At 48.2% G+C, this 27,148-nt stretch overlaps 1 protein-coding gene across 1 annotated transcript in view; it reads right to left on the bottom strand.

The window, feature by feature from the left end:
• Window positions 1-27,148, bottom strand: part of PCYOX1 (prenylcysteine oxidase 1) — a 111,811-nt gene that overhangs the window by 8,722 nt on the left and 75,941 nt on the right. Inside the window, exons 4-5 of the mRNA XM_086943472.1 lie at window positions 1,554-1,765; window positions 440-592 (exon numbers count right to left, since the gene is read on the bottom strand). Of these exons, the coding sequence (XP_086799598.1) occupies window positions 440-592; window positions 1,554-1,765 (365 nt within the window). The remainder of the gene's footprint in view (window positions 1-439; window positions 593-1,553; window positions 1,766-27,148) is intronic.

Raw genomic sequence — 27,148 nt, 5'->3', positions numbered from 1 at the left:
TTGACAGATTTGAAATATTCTGAATGTATTTCCATGTGTTTTAAGAACGCACATTCCTCAATTATAAGCAGAGGCATCACAGGATTCCTTTGCTTCATACCAAAGAATAATTCACTAAACTTTGCATTCCATCAAAAGATTAATGGAGAAACAGAGCAGGTTGAGGCTAGATTCAGCGATCAGACTGATTTATTTAGGCTGAAAAGTCATACCATATACAATACCAAAGATTAAAACCTACAATATTTTTTACAATGAACAAAGGTGGGCAGATAAAAAAAGTAATACACCAATCAATCTCCAAACTACATTATAGACATAACATCTCACACACCACCAACTGAAAATAAAGATTGTTTGATGTTCACAACATGAATTACCAATAAACATGCAGGTACTGAAAGAAAGAGCTCTCAGAACTTCATTGGCTTCAACTTACCAGTCCGCAGAGGCCGAATCTTTTCCTCCACTGAAGTCACCATGCCCTTGATAAGGTTGGCTTTGGATGCATACAACAATCCTGTACACACAATCTTGTTTCCACCCTTTACAGACCAAAGGCCAGGATCTGTTCCTGCCAAAGACACCGCACCTATAAAAGGAAAATGATTATTGTACAACTACTCTGCTCTGTAGGTATACAGCACCCTCCGGGTCTGACATATGGAGGAATAGAGCCCATTAAAGCTAAAATGGTAATCCAGGGCAGAACCTGCCGATACATTAACAGTATATCAACACTGTTGAGAGCATCTTCCTTTAGGGGCATATTTATCAAACACTATTTGAGATTCTCAAATAGCGATTTTTTGATAACTGCTATTTGAGAATCTCAAAACGAGATGTAATTAAAATTCGCAAAAATGTTGCGATTCCTTGCTATTCCTTAATTGCGACTCGCAAATTGCGAGTCGCAATTAAGGAATGTCTTCCCATTCATTCCTATGGGTCTAAGGCCCAACAGGAATGAATGGGAAAACATTCTCAATTTGCGATTCGCAATTAGAGAATCGCAAATTGAGAATGCAATTTCAAGGGTGCACGGGTGTCAAAAGGACACTCTGATGCACCCCTGAAATTAGCATATGTGCCCATGTGGCGCAAATACATGCCCTAAGGGCATGTATTTGCGCCACATGGCACTTTGAAAAATGCCAAAAAGTGATTTTTTCAAAGAAATCGCAAATTACCACCAACTTGAAGTTGGTGGTAATTTGCGATTTCTTAAGGACAAATCGCACAACTTGGGTTGCGATTCCTTAAATGCTTTCGCGAAATAAGGAATGGCAAATTTTGCGATTCCCTATTTTGCGATGCCCTTTTGGCATGATACATCCCAAAAGGCCTTTTCCTGTTTGCGAACGGGAAAAGGGCTTGATACATATGCCCCTAAGAGTGTTATCTTCTGAAAATTTGAGATCGTTTTACACAGAAACAAGCTCTTACTCAGACCAGTTTAAAATTTTAATACAGAGCAGATGAAGGGGAGAAAAGAACTTGTAGCAGAGTGTAAAGTAAAACCAAAAAAAGGGGAAGTTCAATTTGGTCCTCACCTACAAACCCATTAATCTGCGCCCCTTGTCCGTAATTGACCCTCATGGCTGGGGTTACTATTTCATCAATAAACTTCTGTGAGAATCCTGCTTGCTGCATTGTTTCATCAATAGTCTTGTTCAGGCGCCAAACGAACTCCTCTCCACCAAGGGCATTCAGCAAGGCCTCTACACTGGTGAATGAGTAGTCCGATGTTTGGTACCGGTACACCCTGTCACAGAAGGAAGAAACAGTGACAAAATGAAACTTCTTGAAAGCCACATTGTCCACAATGCTTAAACTAAAATGCACCATCCACTTCCGCCTCATATTTCGTACACCTATAACTTGGCTGTGCATCCCATCTGCTCATCAGAAGCTGGGATGAAATGCACCTACTTGAAAAAAGGGATTTAATTTTTGGTGAGCTTGCTTAGCCCAGATCACTCTCCTGTTCATTAAACATCATGTATGAAGAAAAAGTGACATTTGCCACAACACATCCTTCTATGGAGGAAATCAAGTAGTCATCCTAATTTCACAAAGGTTTTCAATGCAGAGCTATTTAATAGAAGAGGTTAACAATCTTCTATCCCTCATTATTACTCATATCTTGCTGGAAGTTGGGGTTAAAAGGAAATGTGCCATGGCTGCTTCATCAGTTGGCTAGTTTGTAAACTATCCCAAATGAGTTTAATGTCTAGAATATCTTCCCAAATGACAATATAAGTGTTTTCGCTTTCAAAAGACTCCAGTGACTGTCTTCCTGTCTGCACACTAGTGGTTATTCTGCAGTCTTATTAGGGATGCTCAAGTTTCGCTTTACAGCCACTGCACTGTTCTTTTATCTATCGTTCTGGGTGCATTTAAGATTGCCTATCTTAGGGGGGGGCGCTAGGTGGCGCCAGACCGCAATGGCCGCACTGTAGTGTGGCTCCCATAGCCACGGGCGGTTTACTACTCATAAACCCCATCCTTGGTGACAAAATCGCTCCTTCACCATCACCACCACGTAGCTGAAGGTGTCTTGTGACAGCAGCACAAATTTGGGGCCCGTAGGACGCTCGTTTGCTGAGCGACAAGCGGCAGAACCCTGAGGCCGAGCGAGACGCTTTCAACCTGGTAAGCTTGATCGGCGGGAGGAGCCACGCGAGGCCGTGGCTGACTGTGCCGGCCTGTGGAGATTGGCCTGGGAGAAGTGACGGAAGGGCCCCTGGAGAACGCTCCGTACCAGCGCACAAACACGCACATACAGAGGTGAGAGCGCAGACTACGCAACCCCAAGGGACGGAATGGACTTCGTCCCCTGCGCAGGAGCATAGCTGCTGGGACCCGGAGGAGGGGGCGTGGGCCAAATAACGACGGAGCCGGGCATCATAGGCCCCTGCCGCCATAGGAGGTGAAAACATCAGAGGCTCACCATCGCGTAGCTGCTGGCAGATGTAAAACAAGTGACCATATTACTGAGCTGGGGCAGAGCACATCTGGTGGCAGGACTCAGGCGCCATTTTAAGCAGCCACGAGACTCGGAGTTTCTCTGCCTGGCGGGGGCACAAGTGGTGGAGAGAGGCGGACGCAGCTAAGGGCCCCACAGGCATAAACGACGGAAGCGCTCCTACAACAGCGAAGATTATCGACCTGCATGGGGATGAGATACCACAGCCGGAGACAGGCGACGTCTGGTACTAAACAGTAAGACTAGAGCCGCCATTTTACAAGTGCCTGAAGACTGGGGCCCTATAATGCGCTGGGTGACGACGAGGACTATCTTGGGGGTGCAAAGTGGCCATCGGAGCGATGCAGGGCCTGCAAAACTGCTGGCGCCAGAATCCTGCTGCAGTATACTAAGGGAAGAACACAGTGAAAATAGTCACCCCCTAGACCAAAGTACGGAGGTGCCGAACTTTGGACTGCGTATAAGTGGGGAGGGACACTCCCGCTTGCCAAAACTACTGCCTACCTGGTTGAGACGCAGGAGAGGAGGAGACTGACGGTTGGGACACCCGGAGGCATCTCGGCGTTTACACCGAACGGCAGACTGTGATTGACTATACTGCCGGAGCAACTATGGGCAGAACAGAACCCAGGCAGGCGAAGCGGACGTTCGACGCCTGCAAAACCTCTAGCTCCCACTACGGAGAGCGCGAGGATGATGATCCGGCAGAGACCCAGGATGAGGGGTGGAAAACGCTGTTGGTTGGGATGCAGCAGAGCCTGACCTCCATCGATTCGAAGATAGATGCCATGAGTAACAGGCTGGAGGCAGATGTGGTGAAATTAGATAAACATGACGAACGACTGAAGGAGGTGGAACATAAAGTGTCGGACTTGGAGGATGGAGCAGGGACTGGGCAACAACACCTTCAGCAAATGGATAAACTACTGAAAATCATAGCCGACAAGAACGAGGAGTTGGAGGCCCGCTCTCGACGCAATAACGTACGTATGCTAGGACTGGCAGAAACCACTAACACTGGGAGACTGGAAGACTTCATGGAGCGCCTACTAGCTGAACTGTTTGAACTCCTTCTCGCCCCACATGGTTATTGAGCGGGCACATAGGTCGTTAGCGGCCCGCCCCTCTCCAGGAGCCCCACTGCGCCCGATAATCATGCGGTTTTTGAACTACCGCAATAGAGACACAGTATTGCGCCTGGCACGTGAGAAAGGTGAAGTGCGGTACGAGAATACCACCCTGTCATTTTATACCGATTTCACCCAAAATGTACAGGAGGCCCGCCGCAAGTTTGAGTCAGTAAAAAAGAAATTGCAAACACAAGGCATTCAGTACGCCATGCTATACCCCGCGAGGCTGTGGATCCATCATCGCGGGAGACCACATATCTTCAGCACCCCACAGCAGGCGGAGGAGTTTCTTAAGCAGGAACGCCATTCGGCTTCGCGAGAGGAAGCAGAGAAGAGAAGATCCAGGTCTCACTCACAGCTGTCAGAACCAGGCTGATGAGGGAACGCTGCATGAATTCAGACGCCAGGCTCTACTGCTGATATGGACTTAATAGAAGCTTTGCGGCTTGGTGATGTATAACTACAGTTTGTACTATGTGTATATCCTTACAAAAACACAGATACCCATGCACACTCTAAATAAGTAAAAAATGGAATAGGAAATGGCTTAACGGAAAAGTGGAGACAAAGGCATGCCAAATAACATTGTAATTCAAGTATTGAGACAGGATAGATCAACGTTGTTGTAGAGTGTCTCTTTAATGTTCAGACACAAGAAGGACCAGCCGACACGTGTTTCGTCGTATGTGGCACAATCCGCCTACAATTCTTCAGGGTGCTCAGTCGGTGATAATTTCAACCCGATAGGGCTCAGGAACGGATAAACATAAAAGAGATGAGGTAACGTTTCCCGCACAAAAATCTTTAGTGCGTAAGTAAACAAGTAAGTTGGCGGTAAGCCTCGAGTTTGGCGTTTCAATGGAAAATTCACGGATAAGTACTAATAATGTTCTATCAGATCCCCTCGGTCTTCTGGGCATGGAAGGGATGAAGCACGAGGTCACGTGCAGAAAGACGGGTGCGTCAGTCAAGTGTTGAGTTCCGAGTGAACTCAACACTTGACTGACGCACCCGTCTTTCTGCACGTGACCGAGGGGATCTGATAGAACATTATTAGTACTTATCCATACCCCGATTTGCATCACGCTGGGCTTCCCACAGCTGCTATGCGTCCTACTCCAACTATTCTAGGGGAGTTTCCATCCTTATTATACGAGGAGTCCGGTTCCTAGAGGGAGGGAAGGAGCTAGACCCGGATGGAAGGTATTGTGTGCTTTGGGACAGATTGAATTCGTACGATGTAGTGTTTGCAAATTATTATGAACCTAACACAGATGATGCTCAGTAATTATATAGTAGCATTGCAGGATGAGCAGGGAACACCCCGCAGTACCCTCACGGATCAAATGGCTATAATGACTGGTTATTATAAAAACCTCTACACGTCGCAGCGACAGACCACGTTACAACTTGGGGAGTATTTTGAGGACGTAGCTCTGGCCTGGCTGGGCGACGCTCAGCGCCGGTTTCTGGCCCATGAATTGGAAGTGGATGAGATCACGGAAGCAATTATGTCCATGTGGTCCCGAAAAGCCCCAGGGTCTGACGGGATGCCCATTGATTTTTACAAGGCCTATGTCTCCATCCTGGCACCCATCCTGAAGGCAGTGTTTTATGAGGCCCTTGAGGAGGGCAGTCTACCCACCACTATGAGGGAGGCTCAAATCATGTCCCTGTTTAAACCTGGCAAACCCCCTGATATTTGCGATTCCTATCGGCCCCTTTCATTGCTCAATAGCTATACTAAGATACTAGCCAAAGTATTTGCCACGAGGTTAAATCTCCTTCTGGAATGGCTGGTCCTGCCTGACCAGGCGGGGTTTGTACCAAACCGAGCTACTGCGCATAATCTCCGGACCCTCCTGGCGGTCATACAAGACATCGATCCCAATAGCACATAGGTGGCTGTCTTCCTAGACGCCACCAAAGCGTTTGATTCGGTAGAAGGGGATTATGTGATGGGAACCCTGTTGCATATGGGAATGCTGGAATACATTTTATGCTGGGTCAAACTGTTATATTTCGGCACCTTGCGCCAGGGTTTTGCTGAACGGCGCCAGATCGGAAGCCATCCATCTTTTCTAGAGGGACGAGACAGGGGTGCCCCCTATCCCCGGTCCTATTCGCCATTGCAATAGAACCATTAGCAGCTAAACTTCGGCAACACCACAACCATAGAGGACTTATATACCCCTCTGGGCAAGTACTGGTGTCCCTCTGCACGGATGACATCACGCTGTATATACACAAGCCGCAAGATAATCTCAACCCGGTGTTGCGAGAAATCACTAAATTTGGGGCTATTGCCAGAGTGAAAATAAACTGGGGAAAATCTGCTGTGTTTCCCCTAACAGAGCACACGCCTTCTCATTCCCTAGACTATCCGCTGCAGTGGGAGACAGATGACTTTAAATATCTGGGCATCTATGTGACCAGGAATAAGGAGGCGCTGATGAGAACGAACTATGGGCGCGCCATGACTAAAGTGACGGATAATATCACTAACTGGCTACGGCTGCCCCTCTCGATGGCTGGGAGGGTATCTTTAATCAAGACACTCTTACATTACCATACCGTTTCAGTGGGTTCGATGTACCCGACTTTGAGCAATATTACCATAGTGCGCAGGCTCACTTTGCGGTGTACTGGTACCACCCTCCTCCATACATGGCCCACTTAGCGAAGGAAGACTGTTACATGGCCCCTGTCCCAACTACGGGATATGCGTTTGTGCCGCATAATGAGAGGGGGCAGACCCATCCACTGTGGATTGCACGGTCAGGGCATGGACCTGGTTGGCCCGGGTCGGAGATGTGACCCAGATGTACTCCCCTAGATTATCTCTGTGCAACTGTCCCTTACTACCTGTCACGAATGAAAAGATTTGCCGGAATCTGTTCAATAGACAAATATGCGACCTGGGGTGACTTGTACATAGGGGCGAGTTCCGTACAACGGAGCAATTCTTTGGGAGTGATGCGTACTCATTTATGGACCTTTTTCTATACACCAGGCTTAAGCAAAGCATCCGTGCCAAGACTCCAGACTTTCCAAAGGAGCCTGGCACGTTTGCGTCCCTCCATTTAATGCTGCAGGCGGAGGCTCCCTCACATGTAATATCCCTGCTATATAGGCAAGTTCGTACAGCCCCTCTGCGCACATTAGTGAGGGCTAGGAAGGAGTGGGATGCAGACCTTGAAAAACCACTTACTGATGACCAGCGGGAGATAGCGTGCCTTCAGAAAGCGGAAGTCTCTGGCAGTAGCAGGTTGCCCTTGCTCCATTTTAAGTACCTGCATCGGCTATATTACACACCAGCGAGGTTACACAGGCTCCAACTCAGGGAAGATGACAGATGCTCTTGATGTGGCCAGGGTCCGGCTGACTTTTTACATCTGGCGTGGGCGTGTCCCCAGGTGGCCAACTACTGGGGGGAGGTTTTTGAAGGATTAGCTGCAATGCTGAGTGTCCCCGTTGAACTGACCCCTGTCAGGGCCCTACTGGGTTTGGTCACTGATGTTGTTACGCCACACCGTAAATTTCTAGTAATGGGTATGCTCCTGGCCCGGCGACAGGTGGCCTGCAGATGGGGGAGGGGCAGGGCACCCAAATTTAAGGCTTGGATACATGATATGACAACATGGCAGGAGCATCTGCAAACGTACGCAGAGCAATTGCCATTGAAATCACGACCCCAGACATATGGGGACCCCTGAGGACCTACCTAGTGAATCAACAAGCGGACAGTGACACTGTTAACAATGGGGGCGAGGCTGCAGATGAGGTGTGAGCCTGTGCTGTGACAGTGGATGGGAGTGTGCTGTGTGGATTATAGGGACGTGGGGGAGATGTGAGGGCTGGTGGAAGGCGGGATGGGTGTTTTACGGTTCGATGGTGGCCCTGTGCACCTGCCCTAAAGAAGATACCTGGCCTGACGCGCACAATCCTGGACTACGGAATCTGAACTAAACAATAGACGCTTCGGTTGGTTTAGCACTCTTCTCGGCTGTTCTCCATGAGAGATAGAGGGGTACTGGAAGGGAGGGTGGGAAGGGGAGGGGGGGAGGCTACTGTTAATGTATGTTTATTTCTTTGTTTCGCACCACGCAATACCATGATCTCGTCCTGCATCACGCATTGTTGTAAACCAAGAATTTTCAAAATAAAAATTTTAAAAAAGATTGCCTATCTTATTCAACAGACTTGCACCACACATGGAGACTAGGACTGCACAATTCACAATTTTCTATACCAATGTGCTTGCTTCCCTGTGAAATGGATCCAAAAAAGAAGAAGCCCGCGAGTGGTGCGCGCGTGCCACAGCGAGACAGGTGGTTTCAATTATCACCCCCGTGTCTGGGCACGATAATTGAAACCACATGGCAGCGGTGCGCATAATAGACACCAATAGGCCATGGGCAGAGCACAGCGCCCGCCTTTGGTAAATTGCGTGTTGTCTTTGATAAAAAGACGCTCGCAAAGGCCAATAACCTGGCCCAAACCTAAAAAGGTGCGTAAAGCAAGATGCATGTAATAAGAGCAAACAGGGTGGATATAAAGATTGGGTTTTGTGAATGGGTAGAGGAGATTGTTCGGGTTTAAAAGAATTCAATAAAAGCATGGCGTAAAGCCAGAATGGGAGTAGCAGAAGAGCTAACAAAGGTATTGAAGAGGGTAAAAGGAGTGTGGTAGAGAGGAAATCCAAGCTTAAAAATAGAAAAGAAAAAAAAGGACTACAATTAAAAGGGAGAAAGAACTGGCTTAAACCCAAAATCCCACCTTAAAAAACAAATATTTCTTCAATAATTGCTTTCACCAGGTACAACCTGATGAAAATCATTCTTAAAACAATTGTCAAGAAATTACTATTTTCATCAGTATAGGTCTTTTTCAAGAACACATATCCTGAAAACCGTCCATGAGCAATCTTGAAAGCAAACGTGAGCAGAAGGAGAATTTTAGGTCAGGACCGGAGGCTCGGATTATGCTCATCTCTTCCTTTATTTTCCGCTCAGCAGCCTTATCAACATAACAAATACAGAGAGACTACATGTCCCATGAGTGTTTGTATTAGAACACCAGCAACAAACATAGAGACAGTCCCATATAAACAATAGCGAGGAACAGCACTTCCTCTTTCTTCGCTGCTCAGCAGTCAGTTAAGAGCCTTTCCTTGCTATTATGCATTTTATCTGCATGTACCCTGTTGCCTACCTCATTAAAGGTTGTAGCGTGGCGTCCCTTTTCTTTGATTTGTACCAGCGCTTGCGCGCCTCCTCCATGGTGTCGGGACACCGACCTGCATCCTCAGGTTAGCCTCACCTCTTCATGCCTGAGCCGCAATTCTATTACAGGACCGGAGGCTTCAGATTATGCTTCTCTTTCTTATATTTGCTACTCACAGCAGCCAATGAAAAACGTTTTGTATGCAAATAAAACTACATTTCCCATGAAGCTTGCCCATACATCACATCCTGTATAACCCCAATAAGAGCTGCTGCACCCTGTGTCTCCTCCTCTTTCTTTGCTGCTCACGCAGACAGTTAAGTGCTCAGAACATTATGTTATACTTTATGTCGTAATTGACGGTTGAATTATCTTGGAGATGTTACGATTATGTTTGCGCCTCTATCGCATAACGTTGAATACTTGTGTTAAATCTGTGTGTTGGCTGAGGGGCCATTATGCTTTCCTTGTGAATTGCCACATTGTTCTCGATTAGCGCTCGCTGGCGCTGTGGCTTTCAGACTATGGACGACTTGAGTGGCTCCCACTGGGAGCGGGGTGATTTGGTGGGGCACCCACACTGAAGCATGGTATTTGATTCGGGCGGCACCTCCAGGCATGCTCCCTTCCCCAAGGGCCTGCTGGCAGTTTAGAGTTTTTTTCCGCTGGCAGCGGCGTAATGGTGCTGCACTCCCGCCCGGAGCGGAGCTTGTATGTTGCACCGACGGCCCGTTCGGGCTTCGCTTCACTCCCTGCTGCCGCTGAGTGCCGCGCTGCTTTCAGGGCTCATTTACATCCTTAGCAGGCAAGCGCGCACCGCCATTTGCTTTGATTTAAATTTCTTGACAGTGGTTACGGCGGTGTAACTTTTCCGTGGGTGGCCTAATTAAGCTTAATTGTGTCCCCGCTGACCTCACAATGCCACGCTGCCCTCGGTAGCTTTTCCCCGTTCACAGACTTTTTCAGGTTACGTGTTTTGGTTTGCACAGAGACATCGTGGCCTAGGGGCAAGGCCTTTGCCTCCCAGCCCAGAGGTTCAGGGTTCGATCCCAGCTTCTTCAGGTTGTGTTTTTTCTTTTACAATTACAAAATCCTATTTAAATTATATTTAAGGTACAAATTAGGATTGATATTCCTCTGTTGGATGTTTTCAGTGTTTATACTACAATGGTTGGTGTGTGCATGGTAGCGTGTGGGTTCAACCCCAGAGTCCACAATACGATCTCCTGAGGGAGTGGAAATGTCGCGCTGATGTCATCTGCAACATGCCTGATTGGGCCTGCGCTTGGTCTTCATGACAAGGCCTGGCTTGGCCACACACTGAATCAAACGCTCTTTCAAGAGCTGCATACTGCGCTGGTGTTGCAACGCTACAAATGAGTCACTGTGGTTTGTGTATAGCCTTTTGTTCTAAGATTAGGTGTTTCAATGATTAGGATTTCTGAGTTAACACTATTCATGTCACTTCCATAAGGTTGTTCTGATCATTGCGCGGTCTCGCGCTTTCTCCGCCAAAGGCTTTCCCTAGTAGCCGAGTGCGGTTATGGAGTCATCACGCTTCGGTGTGCGTAACCCACTTGAGCTTCATTTGAGCGATTTGGCCTACGCATGTCTTACGCGTCCCCTGTTTGTTTCGAGGTCACATTGCCTCATGCTCTACATGAGCAGATTTCCTGGTAGCCTCCAGGCAATAAAAATAGGCTGGCCCTCGGAGTGCGCACACGCTCCTGGTATTTTACGACGACTCGGACGCCCATTGGGCTGGTATAATGACTACAGCTTTGCTGAGGAGCCCATTTTTATTCATTTCTCTATTTTAGTGTGCACAGGGTTGGCTCCCCCTCTACTCCTCCATTGTGCTGTGCTTTGCACTATTATATATTTTGTACACGGATATCCCTAGAAGGTGATTGGTGGGATATATATTGGAGGATGAGAACTAATTGATAGGAGCGCAAGAGTCTCCTGAAATAATTATGCTGACACTCAGGTTCTCCACGTTCCTGTGTGGTCAACAGGGCCTCAGGTATGACATTCCCTAAAGCAGGGTTACATGGCTTGTTGGATGCCCATCATCGTTCTCCTACCACAAATCCTTGAGCATGATTTTGTTTTATTTGGTTTTATTTTAATTCTATTTTTTTGTATTTTCCTGTTTCACCAATACGTAAGTCATCCGCGCGTGCAACGGGAACTAGACTAGGGCGTTGCGACCCCCCCCCTTTTGTGGTATGGTTGATGAATAGCCCGACGGCGTCGCCAGGCTTCTTCGTTCCTAGTCGTCTAAGAATGGGATTTTCCAGACTTGACAGGCTGCACAACAATATCCTAGTCAGCGTCAGCCACGATCGGTGATAGGTGTCGATATGACGCCATTTGCGCCAGCTCTTCCGAGAATCGCGAATCCTTTCGCTAGGCTGGGCAACCTGACACCCGATCCAGGTAGGCCCTTTGCGACAGATTCGTTATTGGTTGTACGCGGCTTCTTGCATATAGCGTTCAGGAGTGAGTCTAGTGTCTCCTCCTTCCCTTCGTTGGCGGTTGTTCCGGTGTCGGTTCTGATGGTTGATGCTAGGTATATGTTATCCCAGCTCTCTAGCGCTCCAAGTACCAAGTTATTTTACCTTTCAGTTAGCGGGATATATATGTATGGATAAGTCTATCTTAACACAGTCACGGGCCTTGGCCTCACACTTCCAGACATTGGATTATGTTGTACTGGACTAGTCCAGTTATAACCTTCATACAATGGTGACTCTTAGACTAGGTTTATCTCAATCCTACGCAACTCTGTTGTTGTACGACCCAACCTACAGTGCTAGGAAGAGTTTTTCCGATGGTATCAGTGCAAGAGTTTCCATTCGGGTGAGGGCCAAAGTAGCGGTCCGTTGGGCACCGTCACTCGACAGTTTTTCCGATCTTTCAGTTATTCTGGTTCTTTATCGTGCAGGCTTCTGCTCAGCAGGCGCAGTTTCTCGACTGCGAGAACCTTCAGCGGGTATAGGCATATACAGCACCTTCTTAGTGGACTTGTTCCAGGACTCAGGCCATTCTGCTGAAATTCTCAGTTTGGGGTTTCTGCAGTCCTTCCTCTTAGATCCTTTCGGGGCAGGACTGATTTGTCCGTTACAGGCGTTCCAGTTGGAGGTCAGTACCGTAAAAGAAGGTAGGTCAGTACCATTAGAAAAGAAGGTAGGTCTGGTCTCACGTAAGTCGAGGAAAATGATTTTGTCCCCTCCGATTTTCCGGCGTCTGGGGTCGCAACTTTCGCGCATGGAAGTCTCCATTTTGTTTTTTCCAATGCTCCTTGGGTCGGTGGCAGCCGGCTCAGTTCCTACCTTACCTTACAATTTCCCCCTTTTCTCATGCAGGCACTCATGTAGATCCGGTCAGATATTTTATGATTCACCAGGGAGCTACGGTTCGCGGGTTAACCGTTGCCTTTAATAAGCAGGGGTCAGGGTTGACACATGGCAATGTGGTAAGTACAGTTTTCCCCAGGTGGTATATATGCCAACCTTGCTTTTAGTTACGATTACGTTTCCGGTCTACATTACTTCCCGGTTTCGAACGCGCTGAGGGCGTTCATTTTGTATTTCTGGGTCCCACTCATGCAATACGTTTCGGCAACAGAGGGTCGCTTTGTTGGTATGAACACCATGTGGCAGTTTTGTGAGAACCGGATTCTCTGATTTGTGAATTATTTATTGAATAATGTTTGGGGAATTTAGTAGTGTTCACGTTACAGCGGCCAGTTCGGCCGTTTTTTGTGGCTCACTCTCGGTTCAGGGCAGGTTGCTGAACTTGCGTCGGGTTTTTCTTTCGAGTTCCTTTTTTGTGGCGTAAAAGTTCCAGCCCGGGATACTTCTCGTGATTTGCTTTTTGCCAAAAGATAGATAACAGTATGTCGAACGGACATTAACTATTGTCAGGCTGTGTTACGAGGCATTCCACCTTTAGGTGTTCCTACGGCGAGACAAGTCGCATTTTACAGGTACAGTACCTACTCTAGTAAGTTGCTCTGTAACCAATGTCTGGACTGCAGGTGGTCAGGGCCTGGTCACATGAATTCGAATGAATGCACTTTGTGGGTGTTTCTTTCCATTCCTTACAGCATGAAACGATGATTGTCGGATTTATTATCGGAGGTTTTTCTCGTATAATTGTTCATATTATTGTTGATAATTACTGACATTTTATATGTGGGTCCGAGGCTAGTATAGCCGATGGTTGAGGGCATATTGCCAGGATTGATGTTCAAAACTAATTGTGAGACGCAGTCCGTTCAAAGGACCATACTTACAATTCTTGTTTTTGATGATTCCCATTGTTTAGCAAGTTTCAATTCTACTGATTGATTTTCTCAAACTATATTTAAACAGTTTATTATGTACCAGTGGGAGATATAAGACTGTAGTGTGCGGATAAGCGTTAAACTAGCATAATCCGAAGCCTCCGGTCCTGTAATAGAATCAAAAATTAACTAGCATTCGCGCCAAGAATTTTCAATTCTATTAAGGACACGGAGGCGAGGATTATCCCACCCGGTTTATTACAGTATTAGTAATAATTACCCACCCGCATGTACTTGATATTCTGTATCAACAGAAGTTACGGGTTTTCCCTGTCTCATTCCTTTCAGCTTCGAGTAAAGAAGAAGGAACAGCTGGCTTAGAAGACGTAAACTTTCCAGTTTGAAGATGGTTCTCCATGTTGAAGGATAATTATTGGGACTCATATTCTGCGGATTGGACTGGATTTATTAATGTGTGGTCTATATAAGTTCGAGCAAAGAAAGAGGAGGAGACACAGGGTGCAGCAGCTCTTATTGGGGTTATACAGGATGTGATGTATGGGCAAGCATCATGGGAAATGTAGTTTTATTTGCATACAAAACGTTTTTCATTGGCTGCTGTGAGTAGCAAATATAAGAAAGAGAAGCATAATCCTTGCCTCCGTGTTCTTAATAGAATTGAAAATTCTTGGCGCGAATGCTAGCTAATTTTTGATTCTCTCACACGGTTCGACGACCAGGGCGAGGCAGCAGTGAGTTCACGCACTTCCAGCTCTAGATGCCTGGAAGGTCTTCACTGCTCCTTTTTCGGCATTTTAACTCAGGCGCTGCAGGGGATAAACTGCACTCCGAGCCCGATATGGGGCGGGCACTGGCACATGCTACTCGAGAGTGAGGGGAATCCTTCTCACATTCCTGGCATTAGTGTGCGGAGCGCTCCAAGCCCAATAGAGGGCAGGGCACTCGCATTCCTGACAAGAGAGGAATCCTTCTCTCATTTCCTGCATTCTTTGTTCATCACACTGGGCTGCTTCCTCCGCTGCACACACTTGCACTGGAAGCATCTCCGGTGTTTATTTTCCCCCTTACCTTTTTTTTATTTTTTACAAGGTCTCATTAGTCTATACATCTGCTCCAGAGAGGGGTTCCTCCGCGGAGCAGGTTGCCTTCACTCCAGCCTCATGTCCACGACGTGCCTTTATTACAAACAAGCCTTGGCTAATCCAAGACAGTATTTTACTTCTTTGTTTCTGTCTGGTGCTCAATTCTTCCCCTTAATTTACTTCCTGACCATGGCAGGCAAATTTTATGACTGGGAGCACGTGGAAGAGGAGCACTCCTTGCTTCCTATCCATGTGGAGCTTGTGGATGTGATTGATGCATCCTTGGAAAGAGCGGCCTCCTTGACGCTTGTGCCTCTAAGCTGCAGAATTATTGAACTGACGGTCAGGAGGACCGTGGTACCCTCGTCAGAGGAGGACAGGTGGGAACCTTCAGGCGCAAGAGCCCCCTCCAAGGGTAAGGGCAAGGCAGAACACAATACCTGGGCAGATACAGATTTAGACAGTGACTCAGATAATGAGCCAGTTCAGAGTAGACCCTGGCACCTGGTAGGGGGCGCCAAGAAACCCCGGCTGGAGGCACCTCAAAACAACGATTCCCCAGATACCTCAGGAATGAATGCTGAATCCTGAGGACATCTATCATTCCCGCTCTGCGGATTGGATACCGGCGCCTTCGGTGCGTCTTAGGAGGCAAGCCACATCAGAAAGCCTATGGCCCAAGAGGTCTGCGGCCGTCTGAAGGCAGTGTGTCCCCTGCCCGCACTAACGAATAAAGTGGCTCACACCCCCCTGAAATTGACTAGAGAATGGCGACTTTTCTTTAAAAAAATTATGAAGGAACACTCTTGGTGGTTTTGCCAGGATAAGGTGCTCAATGTCCTGGGGCCACTCACAAAATTTCTGGACTTGGCGGAGGATGCCGAAAAGACTGGCCACTTGATCGATCCTGCGATACTCTCGGGTTGGGCCCAACGGGCTCTATGTTTCCTCGGACGCGCCAATTGTGTGCCATCGATAGAATGCAGATGTTCTCTGCTCAAAGATCGAGCCCAAACTTGGTGAACTAGCCAATTATGGAGGCTGGCCCAGTGGCAAACGGAGGCTAGCCCAGTGGCGAATGGAGGCCTTTCGGAGAACCGTTCAAAAAAGAACTCTCCCGGTTCGTGAACACCTTGTCCTCTCTAGATAAGGCACAGCAATCCATCAAGAAAGTGTTCAGTCCATACATTTTTGGAGGAACTGGAAGAGGCAGGGGGCGCTCCTCTAGCCAGACAACCAATTGCAACCCCCACAGCGCCGGGACACTCTATCGGAGTAGCCGTGTGCTATAGAAGACCAATTTAACATAACAACACATGCTCCAGACTAAATGCTTCATGCAGTGGCAGGACCAGAATCGATTTGGGGGCTTCTACCCCTCGAGAGGCCACAGCAAGTGCGGCTTCTGCGGAGTGAACAACAGACCAGGAGGTGTCACCGGTAAGGCATACACTTTCTTTCCTAACAGGGGGGAAGGGGTTGGGGGGATTGCAATGGTTCCTGCACAAGTGGGCGGAGGTCACACAGAACGCTTTAGTTCTACAGACGGTCACCGGGTTTCACATAGAATTCCACGGGACACTGCATCAACGATTTCGACCACTACCTCTTGTCTTTTTGCGGGAGGGAGCGCAGGTGCTAGGCAGGGAGGTAGAGCAGAAACAAAAACCAAAAATGCAGAACCAAAAATGGGCCATCGCTTCTGCCTCTCCCCATCCCAGAGGCATTATCAGCAACCATTTCCTGGTTGAAAAGAAAGACAAAGGGTTCAGGCCAGCGATCAATCTGCAGGATTTCAATTGATGGGTGGGTCACCGCCACTTTAAAACGGAAGGGGTACACCTTCTCAGGGATGTCCTTTTACCAGGATATTACAGCTCGACCAGAAAGGTGCCTGTTTGACAGTGCAGATCTTCCCTTCCCCACAGATGCTTCCTTCAATTCCAGTGGAAGAGCCGGTTTTAAGAGTTAGCTTGTCTTCCGTTCGGTCTGACCTTGGTGTTTTGCCAAGCTGTTGAGACCAGTCATGGAGTGACTCTGGAGCACGCGGTGTACGCTTTATAGTCTACCTGGAAGACATCCTCCTGATGCACCAAGAGAAGAAAACAAGTTACTTACCTGTAACTTTGGTTCCCAGTATTGGTAACTTTCATAGATTCCCATGCTTTTGTATCATTCCCCGTCGTCGGAATGGGAGTCTCGGGAATAAAAAATACCATAGTAGTAGGTACAAAAGAGAAAGGAAAGGCCTAGGCCTCATTCCCTTTTGTAGCATATTAGCCTCTTTTTGTAAAAGAGACCAAATTTTAGGCATCAGCCAATCAGAAGAGCCTCACCCCTGGAACCTTCCTGAAGGATCCTCAGAGCTTCAGATTTTCATAGCCGTTGTGTGCTAGACACCATACTTGCTGAAGGCTGAGCTTTCCCCGGGGAGGTGGGTGGGCGCATGGGAATCTATGAAAGTTACCAATACTGGGGAACCAAAGTTACAGGTAAGTAACTTGTTTTCTTGCCCCAGTATTGGAACTTTCATAGATTCCCATGCTTTTGTATCAGAATAGCAAGCAGTAAACCATCATAAACACATTTTGTAAATAAGTACCTTATAACATTAAAAATGAAATCACAAAATGTGTTACCAATGGAAGGTGGGATAGAAAGGAAAGCTCACCAATCACTTGAAGAGGTTCCTCAAGACAGCCTGGCCCACCGCCGCCTCATCCTGCTGCAATGACTCTAAGCAGTAATGCTTAGTGAAAGTGTGCACGCTGCTCCAGGTAGCAGCCCTGCAAATGTCCTTTATATGTACCCCCGCAAAGAGGGCTGTTGAGGATGCCACTGATCTCGTTGAGTGAGCACGGATCCTGCCCACCAGAAGTTTTCCTGCTATGTTGTGGCAATGCAGAATAGCACTCGAAATCCATCTTGAGATCCCCTGTTTGGACAGAGGCAGACCTTTGCTTGGACCACCAAAGGCAATGAACAATTGCGAAGTCTTTCTAAATTCCTTGGTACGGTCTAAGTAGAATTTTAGACATTGTTGTAAATCCAGAGTGCACCAGGTCTTCTCCGCTGGAGTGACTGGGTTTGGAAAAAATGTCTTTAGAATTACTGGTTCATTTAAGTGAAAGTCTGTAGGAACTTTAGGAATGAATCTTGGGTTCGTCCGCAAGATGACCGTGTTCCTTTTGAACTGTAAAAACGGCTCTTGGATAGTAAGGCCTGCAACTCCCCCACTCGCCTAGCCGAGGTCAGGGCTAAGAGTAGAGCCAATTTCCATGACACGCATTTCAAGTCTGAGCGGTGAATCGACTCAAATGGTTCCTTCATCAGTTGAGCCAGGACCAAGTTTAAATGCCAAGTTGGAGGAGGAGGTCTCACTGGTGGATAGACCCTGAACAGGCCTTTGAGGAATTGCTTGACAATTCTTGAAGACCATAATGAAGGACCAGAGTCAGATCTCCTGAATCTTGAAATTGCCGCCAAATGGGCCTTGATCGTAGAATGGGTCAGATTAGACTTTGCTAGCGAGAGTAGATAAGGCAGGAGTTGATGAGGTTTCGAAGAAAAAGTATCAACCTTTTCCTTTTTACACCAAATACAAAACCTTTTCCATTTTAATCTGTATGTCTTGTTTGTTGAAGGTGCTCTTGCCTGGGAAAGGATGTCCTTGATCTCCTTGGAAAGAGGGACATTCATGTATTCTCGCTGGTCAGGAGCCATGCAGTCAGGTGTAATGATTTTGGGTCTGGATGACAAACCTGTCCTCCGGACATTGTCAGAAGATCCGGAACCTCCTCCAGCAGCAATGGAGGAACTAGCGACAGCAGATGTAGTTCTGTGTACCAAAATTGTCTCGGCCATGCTGGGGCTATTAGGATTATTTTGCATGGTTCCGTCTTCATCTTCCTGATGAGGCGGGGAATCAGGGGAATTGGTGGAAACGCATAAAGAAACCTTCCCGTCCAGGCTATCGACAGGGCATTGCCCAATGAGCCTTAATGGTGGAACCTGCTGGCGTATGACCGGTATTTCTTGTTGGTTGGTGTTGCAAATAGGTCCACCTCCGGTGTGCCCCATGTTTGAAAAGGTAGATCCAGAACCTGCTGTTTTAGTTCCCACTCGTGACTGACTGAGGATAACCTGATCAGTCTGTTGGCGCCTTCGTTCAGCACTCCTGGTAAGTGCTCCGCCTTTAGTGAAATTCTCTGAAGAATTGACCATTCACATATCTGTTGAGCTTCTCGCGACAAGAGGAGGGATCTCGTTCCTCCTTCTTTGTTCACATAATGCATAGCTGTGGTGTTGTCCGTCCTGATGAGCACTTGTGAACCCTGGAGTAGTGGAAGAAAGGCTTGAAGAGCTAGCCTGATCGCTCTCAGCTCCAACAGATTGATATGCAGTTTTTGCTCGCGAGGACACCAATGGCCGCTGACCTGCAGATCCTGCATCACTGCTCCCCATCCCTCCAATGAAGCATCCGTCGTTAGTATTTGAGGCGATGGTACGCTTGCGAAGGATAGACCTTGGCACAAATTGTCTTGATGTGACCACCAAATCACTGCCTCTTTCATCTCCCGAGTGACAACCACCTTGTCCTCGAACGATCCGTGCACTTGTTTCCATCGGAGGTCCAGTTGTTCCTGCAGGGGACGCATCCGCAGTCTGCAGTGTGGAATTAAGGGAATACATGATGACATCACCCCTAGCAGCGACTTGTAGCGGCGTACAGAAAGAGACCTTTTTCCCCGAAGGTTTCGTGCCAACCGTTGTAGTTTCTCTATCCTCTCTTGAGTAGGAAACGCCCTCGAGAGCCTTGAATCTAACACTGCTCCTAGGAACCGTGCTCTTCTTGAGGGCATCAGCGTGGATTTTTCTCTGTTCAAAGTGAGCCCCAGATTCTGGAACAGATTGGTGCAAGCCTGCACAGCGTCCTGCGCTAACCTTCTGGACGAGCCTTCAGTAACCAATCGTCCAGATAAGGGAAGACCTGGAAGTGGTTCTTTCGCAGAAATGCTGCCACCGGTGCCAGCACCTTCGTGAAAATCCTTGGGGCAGAGCGAAGTCCGAACGGCAGAACTCTGAACTGAAAATGGCTATTGGCTACTGTGAAGCGTAGGAACCTTCTGTGTGCTGGGTGAATCGGGACATGGAAGTACGCGTCCTCCAGATCGAGCCGGCCATGAAATCCTCCGGGCTGATCATCTTCAATATATCCTGTAGGGATACCATCCGGAAGGACAGGGAGACAAGATAGGTATTTAGCTCCCTGAGTTCCAAGATGGGGCGCCATTTTTCCAGCGTCTTTCTCACCAGGAAGAACCTGGAATAGAAACCTTGGCCCTGTTGTTTGGAGGGTTTTGCTGGTACCCTGAGCTGTTTGAAGAATAGCGCTGTTGTTGGTACGAACCTCTATAACCACTTCCTCTGCCTCTCGAACCTCTGAAGGGAGATTTGCGATACTGGAGGGTACCTAGCGACCTGGCTGTTTCTGTGTCCTTTTTGATCTCTTGAAGACTATCATCTATTAATTTCCCGAATAGGGCCTCGCCATCGAAGGGCAGATCAAGGACCTTGTTCTGAATTTCCGGTCTAAACCAAGTCGCCTTCAGCCACCCTTGGCGTCTTAACACTGCCGCTCCTGCCAACGCCCGAAAGGACGTCGTGGCATAGTCCATGGCACAGTCTATAATTTCCATAGAGACCGCCTCACCCTCTTGGAAAGTCTTCTTTGCTTTCGCCACTGACTCCGGTGGAAGCTGTTCCAGATATGGAGCTATATCACACCATAATTGGCGATCATATCGTCCTAATATTGCCAAAGCATTGGCGGCACATATTAGCAGGCTAGCCATCGATGAAAACCGCTTGCCCGTGTTATCAAGTCGTCGTACTTCCTTGTCAGGAGGGGCTGTTAAGGGAGCAGAGGGGTTCCGCGACTTCCTCTGTGCTGCCTGAGATGACAGAGTCAGGTTTTGGATGGCCCGTTAGCGCTGCAGGTACATCATCTGGTGCTTTATACTTTTTATCCAGACGCGGTAGCACAGGGACCACCGTCGCTGGGTTTTTCATAGCTTTCAAACCTTCCTCCCACAAATGATCCACAATTGGAATCGACCTTGTTGTCTTGCGGTGTGTTTCTTTGAAATCATATAAGAAACAGTCCGTGGTTTGAGAGGGCATTACCAGTTTAAATCTCCCAGCTGCACGTTCCATCAGCCGGTCAAACCTGCCGATGTCAGCAGGAGGTGAATCTACCAAGTCTTGATGAGGCGAAGCTTGGTCTGGGATGATGTAGTCATCATATTCATCCCCATCATGATCCGACTCTTGGTTACCATTGGATGATTCATCATCATCATCCCCATCCGGGCCATCGGCTGGCTCTGACGGAGCCTGAGGCACCGGCTGTTGAGGTTGAGGTGGCGTCTGTATCGGAAGAACCGGAGGGACTACAGATGAGGTGTTCCTCACTGGTGTCTAAGGAGCAGACCTACGTGGTGTTAGTCTTTCTGCTTTTGACTTCTAGTCCTGCAGTATCTTGTGGAGGTCATGCAGGAATGTTGTAGGAACCGAAATCATGTCTTGTGGCTCATAGCCCTTAGAGTGGGCCATTTGATGATATTCTCCTTCCCCTTGGTCATATGCCCCTTCTGAATCTGTCTCTTGACTCCTGATTAGTAGCTGAGACGGGCTATTGGCATAGTCATAAGCATCCTGTCCGTCTTCCTCAGATTCTCCCTGGTCCAACAACAAAGTTGGCGGTAAAGGGGTCACCCTTCTCGGGGATGTCATCTCAGGAGTAATTCTCGTTAAAGAAACCGTCACTCGTCTCTCCGTAGCCACTATCGTCGATGGTTCCGTCGACGCCGGAGATATCCTCGTCGACGATATTGGAAGTACAGATGTCGTCGTCGACACCACCGTCGACGAGCCCGCCGACGTTGTAGATATCGTCGTCGATGCACTCGTCGACGACACCACTGTCGTCGATACCGTCGTCGACGCCGTCGTCGTCACTGCCGTCAATGATGATGGTTTCCTCGTCGACGATGTTATTGAAGCCGTCGACGACGTCTTCGTCGATGATGTTGTCGGCACACCCCCCGTCGACACAGCCGTCGACGATACCTTCTTAGACGACAAAGCTTTCGTCGACGATTCTCCCGCCGACGAGCCCGTCGACGGGACCAATTGGATTTTGGGCTTCATTGTCTTCGTCGACGGAACCATCGTCGACAATGTCTTCGTCGTAGAGGACTTAGAACTCCTCTCTGAAGAATGTGAGGAGGGTTTTTTGAAGGCTGGGTCTGTCTTCTCACCCGTAGGAGGTGAAACCAGTTCTCCACAAACAGCCTTTTCTTTCCACAGGTGGAACAGGGCTTGAAAAGGGCTTTCTTTTTCTCAACTTCAGACATCCTGATGAAAAGGAGAGATTTCTGAAGTAAACTGAAGAAATCCTGAAGAAAAAACTGTAGAAATCTACTTGAAAGAGTTGAAAATAGAGCAGAGCTCAATGGAGACTCCCTAGCACAACGTGCGGTAGAAAATCTGAGGCTCTGAGGTTCCTTCAGGAAGGTTCCAGGGGTGAGGCTCTTCTGATTGGCTGATGCCTAAAATTTGGTCTCTTTTAGAAAAAGAGGCAGATATGCTACAAAAGGGAATGAGGCCTAGGCCTTTCCTTTCTCTTTTGTACCTACTACTATGGTATTTTTTATTACCGAGACTCCTATTCCGACGACGGGGAATAATACAAAAGCATGGGAATCTATGAAAGTTCCAATACTGGGGCAAGGAGGTGTTACTCTCCCAGCTTCAGATGACTCAAACCCTCCTGCAGGACCTGGAATTTATATTGAACGACCTGAAATCGGTGTACACTCCAGCCCAATGCATGACCTTCCTGGGGTTCGAAGTTGACACAGTAAAACAATGCCTGCGATTGCCCCAGCCAGAAATACGCTTGATTCGCAGGGAACTACGCTATATGCTGGTGACAGACACGTTTTCCCTGTGGCACTTAGTTCGGATTGTCGGCCTCTAGTCGTCCTTGATCCAGGTGATTTTTCCCGGCCCTCTTCATTATCGGGCTCTTCAACGTCTGAAAACTCAACATTGGAGCCTGACAAATACCCAGAAGATTGCCTCTCTCTGGAGGCCCGCTCAGAACTGCTTTGGTAGTTCAAGCACATGCAAGCCTGGAACAAGTGAGCCATCTTCAGCGCGGCTCAGGAACTAATATCCGAGTCAGACGCCAGTTGCCTCAAGTGGGGCGACAATTTCGGGGACGTTAGCACGGGCAGCCACTGGTTAAAACATGAGGAGTCTCAACAAATTGTTTGGAGCTCCTGGAGGGTTCTTTCGCAATCAGGATCCTAGTGGCCAACGAGGTGGCCTGCGCCATTCTTCTAAAGGACAATATCTCTGCAATGTGATACATTAATTGCCTGGGGGGCACAAGATCCAAAGTTCTGGCAGGTCAAGCCAAGGACTTTTGCAACTATTGTCTAAGGCACAATCTGTCCGACACAAAATATCTTCTGGGGAGCCTTAATCAGATGGCGGATTGGTACTCCAGACACCTGCAGGACTTCAGTTGCTAGAAGTTAGATTCCCTGATCTGTCAGAGACTCATGGTACATTGGGGCCACAGGTGGATCTCTTTGCCTCGTATCACAATCACCAACAACCTTGTTCCTTCAACTGGAGACCAGATCCACTCACTGATTTGTTTCTACAGGACTGGACTCCGTTTCGGGGGTATGCATTTCCCCCTTCTCCATGATTCCCAGGCTTATGGCACTAATCAGGCGTCAAAAAGTGGAAGTGATCCTGGTGAAGTCGCAAGTCTGTTTCCAGTTCTACTGGAACTTTCTACGGATTTTCAAATCAGACTATCCCAGACTCCTCTTCTGTTGAAGAGCTCGAACAGCAAGTTGCACCCTCTGGTTCAAGAGGGTTATGGGAGGGCGGGTTGGATATACAGATGTAGAGGCTGAATATATTGTCTAATGCTGGGTACTTTATTATCAAGTGACACCGTTTTTGGCTTGACTGCAGGGTGTGGTTGCTCTTCTTCCAGTCCAGGGTTCTCTCTCTCAGGTTGGGGATGTGACAACTGTTTCCATGCCTTCTGTTGTAGGACCGGTGGTCAGGGAATGATGCTCGGGTTCATCCGTGGTGCTGTCTTCACCCGGAGGCTCTTAAAGAGGGAAGAAAAAATGGAGGCAGTCAGTGAAACTGTGGGAATACAGGGCGAATATAAACCGGTCACCAACAACTGGTGATGTCTAGGGATTACTCGCGGTCTGACTCTTAGTGAAAGACAATACGATGTGGGAGGAGCAGAGGGAGGGGTCTAGGGTGAATGGGATCCGGAAGCAGTGAATAAAAACAACTAGAGAACGCCCCACAATCGTTTAGCAGGGTTTATCTCACTTGCAGTGCCAACAGGGTGCGATTTCCTCCCCGTACCTGTGATCCTCCCTCCTAGTTTAATCCATCCAGCTTTCTCCCGAACCAGCGTCACTCACTGGCTCCGCCGCAACTCTCCTGAGTTGCGGCCGCTCTTTAGTCTCCTCCGGTGGACGCCACCATTCTTCGGTCCAGTGGTCATCTGCTTCTTCCTCCTCGGCTCCACTCCGGTCGCCGTCCTCGTGTTCCACACTCTGCTTGGTGTCTTGCACTCGTTCCGCACTAGACTCCTCGTACCTCTCTTAGCTTCCACTGGTCAACAACGTCTCTTCCTGGTTTAGCCTCCCTTTCAATCGCTGTGCAACATCGCTTCCGGGGTCAACTCCTCCTCTCTCCCCCTCCTTGTCACGCTGTAGAAAAACATGAGAGGTGGGTGTGTCTTTTCACCTGGTCGCGACTTGCCCTAGTCTGCCCCTAGTGTTCTGCTCCCCAGTCGTGAAGGATCCTGGTCGCTGTAGTCCATTACCCGCAATGGGAGTTACCAACCTGGAGTTCACCCTCTCACAAGGGGACTCTAACACTCATGGCCTGGAAGATTACAGGGGTTGTTGGGAAATCCCAGGCCTTTGGACAGGGGCTTCCTCTCTTATCAGAAAGGCATGTGCAGAGTCTACAATCATACAGTACAAATCGGCGTGGCACAAGTGGTCATGTTGGGGTCTGCTACGGGGTTATGACCATGTGGGGGCGGATGTAGTTCACATAGTGAATTATTTATCAGAATTGGCTGATGAAAGCCTAGCTTAAAATCGATCAATTAATGCCAGTCGTTCTGGTCTCTGCAGGGCATGTCCCACTACATGAGACCCCAGTAGGAGAACATCCTTTGGTTTGTAGACTGATGAGGGGTATTCAACGGTCTTTTCCTCCGCGTACAAAGTATTCTTCTTTATGGGATGTAAACATGGTCCTCAGACTACTTCAATCATGGCAGGATAACCGATACCTTTCACAGAAAGAACTAACAGGAAAGCTAGCCATGCTTTTGTGCCCGATCTCTTGTAAACGAGTATCAGATGTGTGAGCGCTAGAAATATCTTCTTGTATCTTCACACCAGAACGTGTCTTTTACGATTGCCCAACTGACAAAATCCAATACTAGGGTGGTTCATTATTTGGCGTCCCTGGATCACCTTAGGTGAATGTAGTAAGTTGTCTCAGGGCATATGAGTAAATAACAGAAGAGTATCCTGGTACCTCACAACTTTTTCTTTCATTAATGAAACCTTTCAAACCGGTCTCGTCCATTACGATTGCACGCTGGGTGCGATGGATACTGGAAGAAGTTTGGATAGATACCTAAACCTTTGGTGCACACTCCACAAGGGGTGCCATGGCGTCAAAAGCTTTTTCATTTGGGAGTAGTCTAGAAGACATCCTTGGAGCAGCGGATTGATCCTCACTTTTAAGGCTTTTTATTTCAAGCCTATCTCATACATGGTCTCGCTAGTGGTCAATCAGCTTTGAATTAGCATAATACGATCATCCGGACCTGACATAGAATAGAACATTTACTAGCTATCGTGAAGGAAAGTTTCAATTCTGTTAAGGACGAGGAGGCGTGGATTATCACCCTCCCCCGCCCCCGATTGGTGTTACCAGTTTGGGGGTCTACGCTTTTGGCTGCTGGATAAGTAGAACTGCCTTTCGCAAGTTATTATGGCTGATGTTTTTATTAACCAGGACACATTGATTTTCTCCTACAAGATGCTCTTTTGTGCCACTTTTCACTAATGTATATATTTTGTTCTTATATACATTGTGGTTGGACGTTCTGTTGGGTGTTCTATTTTATCTGATATTATCTCTCTTGCCTTCGCAGGGTCGGATAAGAAGCAAGATTGTTAATCGGAAAGCAGTACAACATCGGTTTCGCCTGAAGAAAGAGAAAGTTCTGTCGCTATTGTTTAAATGGGACTGTCTCTATGGTTGTTGCTAATATTCTAATGCAAAGACTCATGGGATTTGTAGTCTCTGAATTTGTGTTGATAAGGCTGCTGAGCCGAAAATAAAGGAAGAGCTAAGCATAATGCACACCTCCGGGTCCTTAATAGAGTTGAAACTTTCCTTCACTATAGCTAGGGAATTTTATAGTTCACACAACTTTTGTATGTAGAAGAAATAATTTCTTGGTGACAGCATTTAGATGTGGAGTGAAAGATCTCACTTTGAAAAGATTTCTAGGCGTTGTTAGTTCAGTACTGAGGCTGAAGGAGCCCATAAAAAAGTACTGTCAATCAATCCATTGGGCTCTGAGGTAGGATCTGAAGTTTCATGACGTTGAGCCAGAACAAATTTAGACTCATCCATTCCTCAAAAATGTGTTTGCCCGGGCGTGGCCAAGATGGCGACCTGATCGGATGCAGGTCTCAGTGGCTCCCTGCCCAGATCCCTCCTGAAGCCCCTTGCAATACAGCCTAACCCCCCCAAGCACCACATACCTTGACTGCCAGGTAACTACGATCGACTGTCGCCCCCGGGGTGTTGTGGCTAGGTCTGTGAGACCCCCGGAACTGCTCTGAAGACGGAAGGCTGCTCAGCCGCGACTCCCGAAATGGCGGCCGCCCCGGAGCGGTGACCAGCTTCGCGCCTACATTTCACCGGCCTCCAGTTATCGACGGGGTCGAACTGCCACCTGCGGAGCCTACAAAAGTGCCCTACTATCTGCGGCCCTGGGTCCGGGGTTGAAGCGGAGCGCTGGCTGCCATTGCGACCCGGCCGGCAGAGTGAGGAGGGGTGGCCGAGAGTCGCGAAAATAGAGGCCCCGGTCTCGGGCCTATCTGGGACGCACAGCCGGCGCCCGCACCACAGCCATGCCTGGTTGTCCCCGGGGTGCGGAGGTGACACCCGGAGCACATCCTGCACATCGCGATACCCCGGACAGCGTGAGACGGACCGGCCGAGGGTCACGAGACTGGAGACCCAAGCTTCG

The sequence above is a fragment of the Lissotriton vulgaris genome, chromosome 11 (genome assembly GCF_964263255.1).
Source record: "Lissotriton vulgaris chromosome 11, aLisVul1.2, whole genome shotgun sequence".
NCBI lineage: Eukaryota > Metazoa > Chordata > Amphibia > Caudata > Salamandridae > Lissotriton > Lissotriton vulgaris.
This window is presented reverse-complemented; position numbering and strand designations above follow the sequence as displayed.